Genomic DNA, 17083 nt, shown 5'->3' on the forward strand with positions numbered 1-17083 from the left:
GCACCTGACTAGGGGAGAAACGCTGGAGGCAGGTCATGGTGACGTGTGGAAAACTGGGGCAGGGGAAATGGACCCAGACAAGGATTTAGGGCAATAACACAAAACAACAAATCATTTCGTCGTAAATGCTGCAAATCAAATCCCACGTCTGGAGCCAAGAACCGGAGAAATTTATGTGCAGTAAAAAGGCAAGGGAGGTAATCATTCAGGTTGGATGTGCTTTCCCAACAATGTGTGCTGAATGCAGGTGTCTGCACTGTCAAGAAGAGGGGAGATGCTTCTATTACTTAGAAGGGAAATTATGTTTCCTGCAAGAGAGTCATCCAAGCCACCCAGGTTACAGTGGTAAAAAAATACAAAAATCAAGTTCTATCTCTGGCAGTTCCTGTGTCCCCTTCCACACCCCCAGGCCCCACCTCGTGACATTCGTCTCTCTCTCCCCCCAGCCCAGCACCCAGTGGGCAGGACTCCCCTCCACTCCCTCCCCATCTCTCATGCCTTTTTCTCCCACGAAGACACACGGCTGCCCCTCTTCACCCCACCCACCCACAGCAGGTTCTCCTCTCTCTCTTTTCTGACTCCATCTCCTCTATTCTTGGTGTGTGCAATACCCAACTCTCACCAGAGAATGTTCGGGAAATCTAATCTCTGAGACTGCTAGGACCCCGGTTTGGACCAACATCTTCATGGACCATCTTGCTTGGCACTTCGTGCCACCAGGAGACTCCTGGGGATGGACTTTCGGGGCGGCTTCCAGGCTTTTGTTATCTTGAATCATGGGCTGCCATGAATAAACTCAGGAGCACATCAGGAATGTAAACTCCCCGAGTGGAATCTCTGGGGCAACGGGAATGGGCATTTTGATGGTTGCTCATAATTGCCAAGCAGGCAGCAAAATCCGAGCTACTGATCCACTTCAGAAAAGAAGGGGCCATTGGACGGCTGCAGGTCAGTGCCGGGAGGGTGAAACTGGCCCCCGTCATGTTGCTTCAACTTTTTTGTGCATGTTTCAAGTCACACCGCAAATATGAGAAAACTTGTTGGCGCATCTGAAAGGACTGAAATGAACGAAGCCAGCCCGGGTCAGAGGTGACTACCGCATGACATTATTGCAGCCGCCCGGCATCCCGAGCGGTCTGCACGAGCCCCCAGGCTGGCCCTCGGTGCGAATGTCCTGCCTGGGGACAGTGCTTGACCGCGCCCCCTACTCTGTCAGCCTGAAATGTGCCAGCAAACAGCATCCCCCATTTCTTACCTCTCCATCAAAGCAAAGGGCATCCTGTTCATCAAAGTGTATGTCTGCGGTCATACCAAAAATAAATTTTACATTGTAATCAGACTTTGGCAGTCCACTCGTGACCGTTCAGGGCTCCCTCAGCATGCTGTGGGAGGTTATTAAGAAGCACTAACCCCCAAACCAAACAGATCCCCCAGGCTTAGCATGAAGTCTGGGGAGCTCCCAGTGGTGGGTCCCAGGGATCTTGACAGGTGAGTAGATCAGAGCATCGGGAATCTGAAGCAAGATACAGGCAGGTCCAGGCATCCGGGAGGAAGTGTTGCAAAAACTGGGATGAAGGCATGAGACCTGGGCTTACAGATAGAATCAGAGACCAGGGGGAAGACTGTGGTGGGGCGGTCGAGTCTTTTCCCAGAAAAACCTGGGTATGACACGGGGAACAGGACAGAGAGGAGATTCACCAGGGCAAGAGGGGGGTTCAGGCCCTATAACCAGACTGTGACAGAGGCTTGGTTGTAAGGAGTAAAGCAGGATGCCAGGAACTGGAACTGGAGTTCAAGGCAAAGGAGTGTCAAGACCCACTTAGGCGATGTATTGACTTTGGGCTTAAAGCTGGTTGCAGCCCGGGGAGGGGGGGAGCTTCCCTGTGGGTGGCACTGGAGGTGCGAGCGGCGGGCAGCCAGGGGCCGCACAGTTACTGCCCTGACCACCTGTGGAACGAGCTTTAAGACCAGCCGGAGCAGGAACGGCCAAATGCTTGAGTCAAAAGACAACTTGGTGAGAATTTTACAGCCTGATTTATGGAGTAACACATGTTGAAATAGAAGCAAACCATAAACATTCAGCTAGAGCAGAAAAATAAAATGCTAAATGATGTGCATCCCCACACTCCAAAGCTGCCAAGGCTGGGGATGCAAATATTATTGGGGCACCGTTAGGTGGCTGCCAGACATGTGACATGTTGTCACACATCCCTGCTGAGAGAAGTAAGGGCTGTACCTATGAGTCCACTGGTCAGGACAACGGGAAGCTGGTGCCTGTTCTCTCCTGGGTACCACCCTACGCACCTCTTTCCTTCGTTGATTTTAGTTTGTATCCTTCCACTGTAATAAACCCAAACCATGAAGAATATAACAGCTCTGCTGAGTCCTGTGAGTCCTCCTAAGGAATCATCAAACCTGAAGGTGGTCTCGGGGGGGCCCTAATCCAAGCATAAATAAGATATTTAAACTTAAAATAATGTTGTGAGTTTTAATACACTTACTTTATGATTTTTCTATCCTTTTCCATTCCTTGAATATCCTGGGGAAGAAAATAGCCTTTAAAAAAATATAGAGAGCATGCATAAAGGGGCGTGGACTTTTTGCATTAGTTTTTTTTAACTATTGCATTAAAACATTGCCTTGATTCCTGAGATATTTGGTGCATCCTTAAATTTGGGGCCTGAAGTGAATGGCTCACATATCAGCACGTTCAAGGACCCTGAGCTGAGACACTGTTTTGGGAGCAGAAAGGTTGGTGGCTGGAAAAGCAAAGTAAGAAAGGAGAAGAGCTAAAAGGGGGTAAGGGAGTCCTTTGTGTGGTGATGAATGGCAACTAGACTCATTGTGGTGATCGGTTTGCAATTTCTGCAAATTTGGGATTATTATGGTGTACACCTGAAACTAATGTTATCTGCCAATTTTATCTCAGTAAAAATATAAAGAAGGAAAAGGAGGTCCAGCTTAAGGCCTCCTATGGTCTCCTTTAAATAAGGTGAATTGATTACAATCTCTATCTTCCCTTTCACAAAATAAATTTTCCTTTTTTTGTCTCAAAAAAAAAAAAAAAAGGAAGGACGGAAGGAAGGAGAGGGACAGGAAGAGATGAGGTCAGAAGCGTAGATGAAGGGTGCCTGGGTGGCTCAGTCGTTAAGCATCTGCCTTTGGCTCAGGTCATGGTCCTAGGGTCCTGGGATCAAGCCCTGCATCGGGCTCCCTGCTCCGTGGGAAGCCTGCTTCTCCCTCTCCCTCTCCCCCTGCTTGTGTTCCCTCTCTTGCTGTCTCTCTCTGTCAAATAAATAAATAAAATCTTTAAAAAAAGAAACGTAGATGAAAATGAAGGGACCAATCTGGTGGCTTTCACAGCGTCCCGCAGGATGTGGCCGGGGCCTGGCTGAGGGTGCTGACAGCAGAGATGGAGAGATGGAACGAAGTGGCAGATTTGGGGCATGCTTTGGAGATTGAGCTGCGAAGTCTTGCGGATGGATTAGACTGGAGAACTGAGACAAAGGGAGGAATGTAGATGACTTCCGGGTCCTACATCCATATGGCTAAGATTTGGTGGAGAACGTGTGTGGCAGGTGAAAATAAAGACTTTTGTTTTAGGCAGGTTAAGTTGGAGATACCCTGAGATAACCGTGTGGAAACGTCAAGAAGGCAGCTGCGTGTTTGAGATGAGTCCCCAAACACATTGTATTTATCTCTAAACATCTAGTCTCTTGTAGGGTACTTGAAACATAGTGTTTTTTTTTTTTTTTAAAGATTTTATTTATTTATTTGTCAGAGAGAACATGTGTGCACACAAACAGGGGGCTGCAGAAGCAGGGGGAGCGGCAGGCAGAGGGAGAAGCAGGTTCCCCACTGAGCAAGTAGCCTGATGCGGGACTTGATCCCAGGACCCTGGGATCGTGACCTGAGCCAAAGGCAGACGCTTACCCAACTGAGCCACCCAGGTGTCCCCATAGTGGGTATTTAATAAATAATGTTTACACTAATATTTTTCAAGAAGAATCAGAATTATACAAACAAGACTCAACATTAGAAAATGATCTAGGTTTATCTAGTCATCCATTGCAATTGGGTTCTTTTTGGTAGATAACAGTAGCTGACGAACCTTGAGGTGGTGGCTGCAGGTTATAAAGAAGGCTGTCCAAATTCTGCCACATATGTGGACACTTACTAAACAAGCCTTCATGGGCAAAATAGGTAGAGAAGTCATACAACTAACTGGCTTTGTAACCTTGATAAAATCCCAGGGTGCTGACCTTCTAGGGGCTCTGACCACACCGGTAAGACAGGGTCCCTGGAGGTTTACCTACATTCATTGCAACATTTCTGAGGCAGTATTCTATGCCTTCTAGTCAGTATTAGACAATCAGAAATCCTCCTAAACCCCTGGCTGGACACAGGACCAAGTTAGGATCCAGGCTTGGGGACCCACCGTAATGATGCGGGTTGCCGAGCACTCAGGATTCTTGTTGTGGCTTATTTCAGCAAGGGTGAGGAGTGTCTCTGGCCACTCCCCCCAGTTTTTTTTTTTAAGATTTTATTTATTTATTTGAGAGAGAGAGAGAGAGAATGAGAGACAGAGGGCACGAGAGGGAAGAGGGCAGAGGGAGAAGCAGACCCCCTGCTGAGCAGGGAGCCCGATGTGGGACTCCATCCCGGGACCCCAGGATCATGACCTGAGCCGAAGGCAGTCGCTTAACCAACTGAGCCACCCAGGCGCCCACCACTCCCCCAAATTTTGAGGACCTTTAATTTCACCAAAGAGAGCCACCTCCTAACATCCATCTTGCTATTTAAGAAGTCACCAGTTTCACGAATAAAAACTCATTAGGACTTCCATTATGCTAACTAGCCAAGACTTGGTTATTGACTGAGCTGTGAATAGTGGAAAGACTTGTGGTTCTGTATGGAATGTGGCCTTTTCTGATATGCCAGCTGGCCCCTCTGCAATGCAAATAGCAGGTTACCTGGCTACCCCCAGAATTAAAGTTCAAACTAACCGTGTATACTGAAATATTCCAAAGTATATTATAGTTATCATCAATTTCTGGTACCCAATAGAATAGAAACACAACCATGTAGTGCCAGAAGGCTTCCTGGAGAAGGTGGGACACGGGGGTAGTTCTAACTCAGAGGTTCTTGATCTTGGCTCTGCTCTAGAATTACCTGGGAAGTGTTTAAAGACCATGCCCCAGAACAGGTAAATTGGAGCTTCTGAGAGGAGATACGGGCATCAGCCCTTGTGAAGCAATTCCCAGGTCAGGTAGATGTGTCACCAAGATGGAGAATCACGGCCTTAAAGGATGGGTAGGATTTGGAAACAGACAGCATTTTCTAGGCAGGTTGTATTAATTGACTAGATTGGGTAATTAACAGAAGCCCCAGGATCCATCCTCAGACAGCCTCCGGCTCTGATTCCCCCTTACTTCATCTTAGGATGTGAGAAAAGTCTCATCTGGAATCAGGGAGAAGCTTGGGCCCCACAGCAAGATGTCCGTTTGATGGTTCAGGTTTGATTTATTGATGGGTGATATGGACTGAAGGGTATGCTTTCTGAGCCAGGCACGTGGGGAGAGACTGTGAGTGAAATTCTCTGTCCCTCAGGCAGGGCTTGTGAGCCTCCACTTTCTAGTTCTTCTCAGAAATGTCCGGGCCAAGAGCTGCTGGGCGGCCAACAAGCTCTGTGGCTTTGGGCAGCTCCCACCTCCTCTCTGAGCGTCAGTTTTCCCACTTGTCACATGAGGAGGTTGGCCATTGATCTCCTTGAGGCCCTTCCAGTTATGACTTTCAAAGATGAGGGAATTATGGAATACAGAAAATGAGAGAAAAAGCAAAAATAAAACTGGCTGTTGGGAAAAGTGTCCAGAAGAGGGCGCAAGACGCTGGGGCTAGAACTTAAATGTGGCCCTGGCCATTCTCTGCAGAGCGATCCCGCCTCTGGTTCCCTGAGAGCAGGCCAGGGTGAGGGGCAGTGATCAGAGGACCAGGGGCTCAGGGTCACCTTAGCAGGATATGTAGACTGTGACATGCAGGCTCTTACTTTGCATTTTCTTTGATCCACACCACCTCATTTTTCTTCTCCCTTCTCTCTGTTCAAGCTCCAGTAGGTATGCCATTCCATTCTGGGGGTCATTACAGTCATTTATATAACAGCCCTTGGTCCTGTGAACAGCTTCCGTGAGCAGAGATTTTGGGGGTTCTGGGAGAGTGTAAATTCCACCTTTTTCTCTCCGTCTTCCCCCAAGAAAAGAACCTCTTTTGCAGTAGTCAGGGTGCCTCGTAGGAAGCAAAACCCTTCGTTCCATTTGGGATTAAAGCCAAGCTTTAAATGAAACCCCCACTGAAGAGAACAAAGGATTTACAGTCTTACTGATTGCAAAGGACTGATACCAAACCTTCCAAAGGAGCAAGCTTTGAGATGGGGCTTTTCTTCCCTTGAGGTTCTCAATATAGCATTTGTGACAACAGATCTAGACTCTCTTTGATGTCAGGAGCGAGGTGGATAGAGGGCAGCTAGCAGAGCCCACGCCCGGGGTGGAGGGGGGGGTGGTGGTACAGCCCAGCCTCCCTCCCCGTGGCAGAATCTATAGCAACCTTGACAGTGATCCAGCCTCTGCTTGAATTACTCCCGGAACAGCACACTCACTTCCTCACGAGAGGCCAGTTTCTCTCTTAAGCAGTTTTCCCGATTAGAATGTTGTACTTGATCTTTGTGGTTGTCCTCTATCTAACTTCCTCCCTGCGGTCTGAGTCTGGCCTCCAAGAGGCAGGACCAGCCTAATCTCTCTTTCGCATGACAGATTTTCAAGTATTTGAAAACAGTTATGACGTCCCCATTTCTCTGGTTGGGGTACCCAGCCCTCTGCATTCCTCAGGGTCCCGAGTCCTTTCTCTCCTCCACCTCCCCCTGCCACGTCGTCAACCATCCCCACGTGGTAGGGCTCCCCCACTCCTCACGGCTCACCTCCACCCCACCCGGGAGTGCAGGAATCCAGGTTGGGTTCGGTGTCAGGGTCTCCCTATATGGAGGGTAACAGAAGTCACTGTTGAAGCCCTCACGGGCTGAGTGCAAACTTAGAACAGGGGAAAAATAAATCTGCCTTGCCCTCAGAAAAACTCAGAGATGACCCTGAAGAAACTGCAAAGCTGAAAGCGTTCCACAGCACGGAGGCTGTTAATGCCATTTTATTTTATTATTATTATTATTTTTATTTGAGAGAGAGAGAGAGCAAGAACATGAGCAGGGGGGACGGGCAGAGGGAGAGGGAGAAGCAGGCTTCCCGTTAAGCAGGGAGCCCGATGCGATGATGCAGGGCTCGATCCCCGGACCCTGGGATCATGACCTGAGCCGAAGGCAGATGCCCAACTGACTGAGTCACCCAGGTGTCCCTATTATTATTATTATTATTATTTTAAGTAAGCTCTAAGCCCAATGTGGGGCTTGAACTCACCACCTCAAAAGCAAGAGTCGCATGCTCTACCGACTGAGCCAGCCAGGTGCCCCAGTCAATGCCATTTTAAATCCTAAATTCCTAATAAAGACTTAATTTGGTAGTTTGGGCAAGAGGCTGCCCTTTGCTCAAAGGGCTTTGGACTTTCTTGCTTTTTAGGCTCTCCAAAGGGATTTTGAAAAACCATGTTATCTCTCCACACATTTTTAGTTTAATAACTAAAATTTTAACAAGTTCAGATAGTTGGAACAGATGCCATTTTTGGCATATTGTACATATTGTCAGCTTAAAATAAAACACAAACTCCTTTAAATGGATTCAGTTGTTACTACCACAGCAACTTGATACCCTCTGTTGCTCATTAAAGAGAACACACAAATTCTTTAAACATTCATTTTTTCTTGAGCTTGAAATTCCATTCCACTTTCTTTACAGAATTTTAGCCCACATGTTTATGCTAGAAACTCTTTTAACAAACACCCTATCATACTTACCTATAACAAACATATGTATATAAACTAATATATTTTAAACCATTTCTAGTGATCTAGTATTAACATTATCCTGAACTGAATTAACAGATGGTGTTTTTATACAACTTCAAAAATCTATTCTGATTTTCATTATAGACATAGGTGCTATATATTTGTTTACATACATTAGATGGGAAAGGAAATTCTATTAGAACACTGTCCCTCAATTCTTTGAATTCCTTTAGAGTTGCCAAAAAATCACATAGTGATTCATCAGAAGATTATTATTTTTTTTTTTTTTAAAGATTTTATTTATTTATTTGACAGAGAGAGAGACAGTGAGAGAGGGAACACAAGAAGGGGGAGTGGGAGAAGGAGAAGCAGGCTTCCCGCTGAGCAGGGAGCCCGATGCGGGGCTCGATCCCAGGACCCTGGGATCATGACCTGAGCCGAAGGCAGACGCTTAACGACTGAGCCACCCAGGCGCCCCCAGAAGATTATTTTTAATAATCTGTTGGCTGACAGGGGTGCCTGGGTGGCTTAGTTGGTTAAACGTATGACTCTTGATTTTGGCTCAAGTCATGATCTCGGGGTCCTGGGATCAAGCCCCCTTGGGTTAGTGCTGAGCAGAGAGTCTGCTTCTCTCTCTCCCTCTCCTTGCCCCCCCAGGTCATGTACACTCTCTCTCAAATAAATAAATCTTTTATTTATTTTTAAAGATTTTATTCATTTATTTGAGAGAAACAGAGCATGAGCGAGAGATCAGCAGAAGGAGAGGGAGAAGCAGACTCCCCAGTGAGTAGGGAGCCCGATATGGGGCTCGATCCCAGGACCCTGAGATCATGACCTGAGCTAAAGGCAACCGTTTAACCAACTGAGCCACCCAGGCGCCCCATCAAATAAATAAATCTTTTAAAGAAGACAATCTGCTGGCTGACAACGGGTTTGGGTCCTCCTTCAATTTTGTTGATAACAGAATTGGAATCCACCTGCCCTGCACAGGATACATGGCTCCTTCAGGAAGGTCACTCACTTTATCAGCACCAAAGTTTCTAACTGTCCTTTTGTTTGGTGTCCTAGACGCTCTTGCTCCCCAAGAAAAGCACCATCCTACTCCTCAGGAGGACTGAGAAATGCACCTTTCTTTTGAGAAGTGAGGAGGGAGATCTGATAATGAGCCCCCCTCACTGCAGGCCTGTTTGTTGGCAAATCAGCGTTCTGCTTTGCCAGTGCATATGGAGATTTAGGATCTGGACACTGACTTCCTTAAAACAGATTATGGAATAGAACTCCTTGAAATGTCTTGGCATACACCAGGGATGTACCCCAGTACCCCAGTAAGGAGATGGCTGCCTTGCAGGTAGGAGCATTTGGGAAAGCAACCTGCCATGAAGGGGATGAGAGAAAATTGCTGGGAAGTTCTTACCAGTAAGCCAGTCATCACACAACACTTTTTGTAGGTGATTTTGTTAGTCATTTTTTGGTGCATCACAAAGCACCCCAAAGCTCAGTGGTTTCAAACAACACCCACTTATTATCCCACAGTTTCTGCAGGTCCCAGACTTTATTATGTTTCTTTAACAGCTTTTCTGAATCCTCTGCTTGAGGATGTTTCACGTGGCTACAATCAAAGTGTCAGGTGGGGCTGTGGTCTTCAAGTCCCGTCCGGAGGCTCAACTAGCAAGGAATCCACTTCCACGCTCACTCACTCGTTTACCTATTGGGAGGATTCAGTTTGAGCTGCCCCTACACCAGCTGGGGTACTCATTAAACATGCAGACTCATGGACCACACGTGGACCAGCCAAATTAGCACCGCCTGGTACCTCATCATCCTGATACACATTAACAGTAAAGAACCACCAGCGTAAAAGCAAGTGCTTAGGCTCTAGAGTGGGACAGAGTGTAGTTGAGGGCCTGTTCTCTTGATCTAGAATGTTCCCCCCACGGGCCTCGCCTTCCTCAGCTGTGAAATAGATTTATTATTCAAACCTCTTTTATAGGGTTGCTCTGAGGCTGAGACAAGATCACAGAAGGAAAGCAGTTGGCAAGTTTCCTGGCACAAAGTAAGTTTTAAAATGTCTTTATTATTATTCAAAGGAGGGAAAGACCATATCTGATTTTTGAGACTAGAAATTCACAAAGCCCTGGCCAAGAGTAGGATTCTCCTCAGGGAGGTGATTCAGTTCAGTCAGCATGAACTGAGATTTTAATCTGTGCCAGGTATGATGGAAGCAAGAAGGTTGGAGGCAGGTTGGGGGTGGGGAGGACGGATGGAAACAAATGAGTTTCAGGCTAATGCTAGGTCCTGGTGGGATTGCTACTGTTGTCTATCGGGCAGGTGGAAAGGTGGGTCTACAGTAAGGTTAGAATTAGATTTGAGAGTTAACAATGCAGTGAGAGGCAAAATGGGGGTTGTGGATGCGAAGAAGAGATCTGGGAAATGGGCCACAGTTTTATTGAAGAACCAGCAGACAGTTAGAAAGGACATCATGAAGGTATGGTTAGAGAGACTGGGAAAACAAGAGGAGAAAAATGAGAGATGCTAAGAAGGAGATGGTGGAACCTGAGTGGGGAGAGTCATTTACTACCCCATGCTTCAGAGGGAGAAGACAATTTCAATAGGATGGGGGGTGAGTGGAATCATTTAGGAAGGGACTAAAGCAGCAATCCTTAACCTTGGCTGTCATTAGAACGATGTGGGAGCTCTTAAAAATCCATTTACCCAGGCAGCACCCCAGACAAGTTAAATCAGAATTTCCTTGGATCTGGTAAAGCTCCCTAGGTGATTCTCATTGAGGAGGCACAGGTGTGAAGGGCTGGGCAGGTGAATTAAATTGAGGCCCTGGATTCCACGTGGGAAGGTCTTAAATGGGGGAGAGTTTAAGAAGCACCTTCCAGGGCCTGAGGCTCCAGAATCATTTCTGCAGTGGGGATGCACACATACTCCAGCCGAGAACTACCCTCAGAGGCCATCTTCAGATAAGTCAAGGTCCCTTTCTTCTACAGTAGCTGCTTTCCCTCCGCCAACTCCTACTAGCTACTTTCCTTTGGGCTGAGGTTTCCTTTTTTTTTTTTTTTTTTTTTACTACAGGTAGAAGGGGGGCAGAAGCTGCTGCAGGCAGCCAAATGCCATTAACGCGGGGAGGGGGACTGACGGAGGGACCAAAATGAGGTAGAAAGTGGTAGAGAGATGTAGAGTGCGCATGTAAGAGAAGAAAATGCAAGACGTTCCTGAAAAACGAACAATCCTCTGACGGGGGTGGGGGCGGCTAGGAGCCTAGTTGGAAGCCGTGGGTGAAACAGGCAAAACAAGTAGAGAAGCTACAAATCCCACTTCTCTAGTAAGGACTTTAGCCCAGGGAGCTCAGTTTGACGGAGACCATCGTTGGTATAGCCAAATCACCTTTTATAATATGCCAGGACAGAACTGAATTTTAGTAATGAGACTGTTGAACGCAGCCACGTAAAGTCCGGAGGCAAACGTATGGAAGCTTTCAGCCGTAGACTCTTATTCCTCTTTCCTCCCTCTCTCCTCCCCTCGCCCTCTGTTACTTCTCTTTCTTGTTTCCGCTCTCCCTGCGCAGCCTCTGCCGAGAGCAAGGGGAGCGAGGCGCGGCAGGTGCAGCACCCAGCGCGCACCTGTGCCGGCGTGCGCTCGGCGGCCAGCAGGGGGCGGCCGGCTGCAGCTCCGCGCCCGGCCCCGCCCCCGGCCCCGTGGACCCCGCTGCGGCGGGGGCGCCGGAGGGCGCGTCCAGCCCGGCCCCCGGCAGGGCTCAAAGGCGGCGGCCGCAGCGTACCGGCCGCCCGCTCCGCGGCCCTCCCTCGCTGTCTTCGGCCCTGCCTCCCGGGCGCCGGCACCTCCTCCCATACCTGAGCGGGGAGCGGCGCCGCGCCGCCTCCTCCCCCGCCCGCAACTCCTGCCTGCCTGGCCGCAGCGGCGCCGCCACCGCGGGAGTAAAGGTCGCGCCGGCCGAGAGCGAGCGGGCCGCGGCGCCTCCAGGAAGCCGGCGGGGCAGGTCCAGGGGAAAGCGACGAGACACCGGGAAACTCTCGGCCAGCCCGGGAAGATGGCGCCAGGCGGGCCGGCCGTGGACTGAGAGCCGGCGGGCGGAGAGGAGTCGGGACCCGCCGCCCGGCGGGGCACGAGCGAGGGCCGCACGCCAGGCACGGTGCCCCGGCTCGGGCCGGCCCGCGGGGTCATGTCGGTCAGCGAGCTCTACAGCCAGGTGAGTGCGGGCCGCGCGCCGCCGTCCCGGCGGCCCAGGTGAGGGCGAGGGCGGTGCTCTCCCGGCCGCCGCGGCCCTCGGGGGCGCCCTCTCCTGCGGTCCCGGAGCCGCTTGGCAGCCTCCCCGTCGCTTCCTCCCGGGCGCCCAGAACTTCGGGTGGTAGAGAAAGTTTGGCTGCTCCGGGAGTGTCCTGCGCTCACCGGCCGCGGCTCTCGGCGGCCCCGCGGCGCCTGCTCGGCAGCTCTGTCCCCGGCCGGGGCTTGTCGCCCCCTCCCCGATGCCCTGCTGTCGCTTTCCTCGCCTGGCTGTGCAGAGTTTCCCGGTCTGTGGGGGAGGGGGGGCCGTCCCTGCCAGTGCGGAGCCCGGAGCCTGGGGACAGCCCCGCTGCCGCCCCTTCTCCTGCCCGTGGACCCCGCTCTGCAGCGGCAGCTCGCAAGGGCGTCCTTCTAAGGCTTCCTTTGCTCCAGCGCACTGGTGGGGGGGAACCCCGCACGCAGGGGATGTTAGCCCACTTGGGGTGGAGAGGAGGGGACCCAACCTGCTGTGAGGGGCTTGATGGCTTGCGGCGGGGGGAGCGGAGGGGGAGATAAGCAACGGGTCAAGTGAGCTGCTCGAAGGATCTGCGGAGACCCCAGGAAAGCGCGTTCTTAATTTGCCCGGGGTGGGCGGCTGAAGACGGCCCCTCTGCGTGGGTACCAGGAAGGCTTCGGTTACGGATGGGAAGGGGGTCGGAGGAAAGCTGACCTGGGGGTGGGGTGTGGATTATCCAGGATGCCCTCAAGGTCAGCGGGGATGTGCGGGGCTCGGCCCCCACGGTCGGGAACAGGTGTGGCTGGGTGGAGACGCCCCGCTTCCGCGGCAGTTTAAAGTTCGGGTCCAGCCGCCGCCGCCGCCGCCGCCGCCGGGGCCCCGCTGGGGGCCGGGGCCTTTAAGCACGTGCCCCTCCCCCCTTCAGTGAGTTTTAGAGGTTTGCACGCCCGGTCTTTTCCGGGGCTGTGACTGGTTTGACAGCGTCTTGTGCGTCCGTCTGCGTGCAGAGTGGGTGTGTCTGGGCGGGGGGGGGGGGAGGGTGCGCGCGTGGGTGTGCGATTTGCAGGAGACCTGCCCGGGCCAACAGGTCTAGGCGGGGAGGAAGAGCCACTTCTGCATCCTCACCTGGTTCTTGCTCGCAGCTGCCCCGCGCGTGGGCGCGCTCTGCGGCTGGGTGGGCTGGCTGCGTCGTTGGACGAATTTTCTCATTTTTCCCGGGAAAAGTTAGAGCCGAGTGGGGAGGACACTCCCGAGGTGGCTGCGGAGGCTGCAACCTGGCCGAGGGTGGGGTCGCGGCAGCCTCAGACACCTACTCCACCTCCGCTAGGGCTCCGGCCGGGCTTGCAGATGGGCGACAGCTGCTGGAAGGGGGGAGGAAGGCGGGTGAGGTGTGGGAAAGATGGCAGGGGGGAGTTTGGTGAAAATCTCTGGCGCTTCTGGCTTTGGAAAGCGCCCCACCCGCTTTACTCCTGTGCGTCTTGGGAGGAGTCCTCAAAGCTCCGGCTTTCAGTCTTCCCGCGAGGCGGGTCGTCAGGAACTTGGACTAGAGCTGGATCCCAGCGGGGAAGACCCCTGAACTAGAGTGTGAAACGCTGAAGCTTTAACACACAGAAGTGCACGGAGATACTGCTCGACTGCCAAATAAAATGAGGGCCTCAACGGCCCATACCTGCGATGTATTACCAAGTTCATCAGATAATTGCCGTTTTACGTGAAGCTAGTGGATAACTGAATAAATCTAACTTTTGAAGCCCTGATCTTGAAAAACAAGATCGCATTGCTTTTAATCACACTTTCAGGGGAAGACACCCGATTTTTCTTGTTGGAAACCAGTATATTTCCTGTTATAAGTGAGTGTATTGTATGTTAACTATTAGTAAATGAACACTAGTGGAAGTTGGAGCCGGAGTTTGAGGGTAATTTTCTGGGCTTGTGGAAAGGACAACACTATCCTAAGGAAAACCTCTTGAGAGAACACACAAGGGCCTTAAAGTGGCTTCGTGGGTGTTGAGGGTTTGAGACAACTCAAAGTATTAGAATGCCTTCGTAAGGCTGGGCCGTGTTAGGGGGTTTCTTAATCACTTTTAGGTAGATGAATCTGGAATGGAGACTTTCTGTGGCTCACCCAGTAGCTTCCAGATTGAAGTTAGAGCAGTTGTTCTTTGAGTTACTTAAGCTTTACTATGAGAAGCAATTGCATTGTTTCTTCACCATTATCACCCTACTTGCTAGGCTGGGTTCTCAGTATGCATATGAATCACAAATTACACGGAGAAATCGTGCCTGCTACTCCGATTCATTTTCTTAGGGAGATGATTTGTTCATTTTAGTGTATTAAAACAGTCAATGTTCCCCCTTTTAACTTGCTAGGCTAGTCTAACGTGATGAATGCTGGATCCAGGCACGCACTGTACTGTATTATGCATTATGGAAATAATTATCCATTATGTTAACAGCATTTATAAGTGGGATGGAAATATTAAAGCCCTTTAGGACTATACCTGTTGCTTTAGTGACCTAGTTGGAAGATCTTATTGGAAGCAGACCTTTTAAGTGCATAAATTAACCTGAAAGTACAGTTTCAGGTAAGAACTTAGTATATTAGTCTATTCTTATTCCAGAAAAGACTCCCTCCCTCCCCCCCCCCCCCCCCCCCCGTTACTAATTTCTTGCTGTCTGCCTATCTGCACACTCTAACGGGAGGTGCTCATGCTATGTGAATTACTTTTTTTTTTTTTGGAGATTTTAGTCCCTGACTATGGTTACTTCCTGTTAATAAAGGCATGCCTGTTTTCGGAAGACCCAACGCCTCACCTTTGAGAAATTGTTCTCTTTCTAGTGGGACTTTTCTGGGTGGGAAAAGAATTAGAGTCCATGCCAGATACTCTGAGGGTGAGGTCAAGGTGAGTCAGCCTCCTCTAATCTTCACAGAAAGCTGGAGCTGACGATGGGTGGTCCTGTCACAAATGGCATGTATGTGGCGAGTATTCATAATTTTTTTTTCCTGTGGGTTGGAAACATGGGCTAATTTGATTTGTACAGGTCCCAGGAAGACCGGAGCATGTGCAAGCCTGGGAAGTACAGCTTGATTGTGATAATTGCAGAAAATAGTCTTAGGTTTTCATCCAGAATAACCCCTCTATAAGTATTGCTCTTTCAGTTGAGTCCATCAGTAGGCTGTTTTGATTTTAGCCAGAAGAGTGATGGGGAAATCGCCAGACTGAAAGAAGTACCATCAAACCATTTTGTTTGATTTTTAACTGACAAGTGGATGTTTGAGTGCTGCTAGTTTCCTGGTGGATCCACCCTGTGTATGTTAATGGGGGCTTTGTCTCTGCTTTACCTACGCATCCGGTGTGCAGGTGTCTCCCAGGTGTCCATCTGGAAAGCATACCTACGCATCCGGTGTGTAGGTGTCTCCCAGGTGTCCATCTGGAAAGCATACCTATGCATCCGGTGTGCAGGTGTCTCCCAGGTCCATCTGGAAAGCATACCTATGCATCCGGTGTGCAGGTGTCTCCCAGGTGTCCGTCTGGAAAGCATACCTACGCATCCGGTGTGTAGGTGTCTCCCAGGTGTCCATCTGGAAAGCATACCTATGCATCCGGTGTGCAGGTGTCTCCCAGGTGTCCATCTGGAAAGCATACCTGTGCATCCGGTGTGCAGGTGTCTCCCAGGTGTCCATCTGGAAAACAGCTGCCAGCCTCTGTACCCACCTGCCACCCTTGGAAGCACTAAGGAGTCAAACTCCTGTTGGCTCCCAAATGATATTTCAGAAAAGCCCTGGACTCTCCTGTACATGTACCTACCTGGTGCTTGTTCACTCCCGGTAGCACCTGTGTCTGTGTCCAAGGTTCCTGGAGCCTGAGCATGCACCCTGTGCCCCAGAAGAGCCCTTTATTTTTATTTTTATTTAATTTTGTCACCATATATTACATCATTAGTTTTTGATGTAGTGTTCCGTGATTCATTACGTATAGCACCCAGTGCTCCATTTAGTACGTGCCCTCTTTAATACCCATCACCAGGCTAACCCATCCCCCCCACCCCCTCCTCTCTAGAACCCTCTGTTTCTGAGTCCATAGTCTCATGGTTCTTCTCCCCCCTCCGATTCCCCCCTTCATTTTTCCCTTCCTACTCTTTTTTTAACATAATGTATTTGTTTCAGAGGTATAGGTCTGTGATTGATCAGTGGTATACAATTCACAGCGCTCACCATAGCACATACCCTCCCCAATGTCCATTACCCAGCCACCCCATCTCTCCCACCCCCCACCACTCTAGCAACCCTCAGTTTGTTTTCCTGAGATTAAGAACAGAACAGCCCTTTAACCAATGGGAGCATAACAGCTGTAGCTTCCAACCACCCACTCCCCCCCCCCAACCTTGGGAACAGGGCTGCCCTAAGGTGAGGCCCCTATTCTTTCCAGAGATGTGCAGGTTGAGCCAAAGTTCCTCTGCTTGGATTTTGCTGAATGTCACACCCCTGTTTGCTGCCTTTCCCTTCCCTGTCCCACTTCCTCCCCACCCCCTCACCCCCATCCTGGGAGCACTGCCTAATGGATCGCTTGAACAGGGATCTTCATCTTAGCATCTGATTCTGGGAACCATGGTGGCTTGGCTGAGTGGATGTTGAGAAACTCAAGGGCTCTGGCTTCCTTATGGTCCTATGAAGCTAGGTAGCTGCACAGAGGCCATTAGCGTGCTCCTGCCTTCCTCCTTGCCTTATTCTCTGCCTTGCGTCTTGCTGCCTTTCCCATCCCTGGTTCCCACTCCCTTTCCTGTCTGCTCCCGTTCCTCAGATGCACATGTAAAGCCAGTGGGCTCTTCGCTCTGCTGGTGAGCATCAGAATTCCAAAGTTTGCATGCAAATTGTCACCGGTTGCCCAGGCATA

General features: G+C 50.2%; 1 protein-coding gene across 4 annotated transcripts in view; it reads left to right on the forward strand.

Annotated features, from left to right (window-relative positions):
• Positions 1 to 11629: 11629 nt before the first annotated feature.
• MYO5B (myosin VB) overlaps positions 11630 to 17083 on the forward strand; it is a 334482-nt gene continuing 329028 nt past the window's right edge. For 3 of the 4 annotated variants that reach the window (XM_078060351.1, XM_078060352.1, XM_078060353.1), the window contains exon 1: positions 11630 to 12158. In XM_078060351.1, coding sequence (XP_077916477.1) covers positions 12132 to 12158 — 27 coding nt within the window. In that variant the 5' untranslated portion in view covers positions 11630 to 12131. The remainder of the gene's footprint in view (positions 12159 to 17083) is intronic. The other variant, XM_036078212.2, reaches the window with a different exon arrangement.

This window comes from Halichoerus grypus, chromosome 13, assembly GCF_964656455.1.
Source record: "Halichoerus grypus chromosome 13, mHalGry1.hap1.1, whole genome shotgun sequence".
NCBI lineage: Eukaryota > Metazoa > Chordata > Mammalia > Carnivora > Phocidae > Halichoerus > Halichoerus grypus.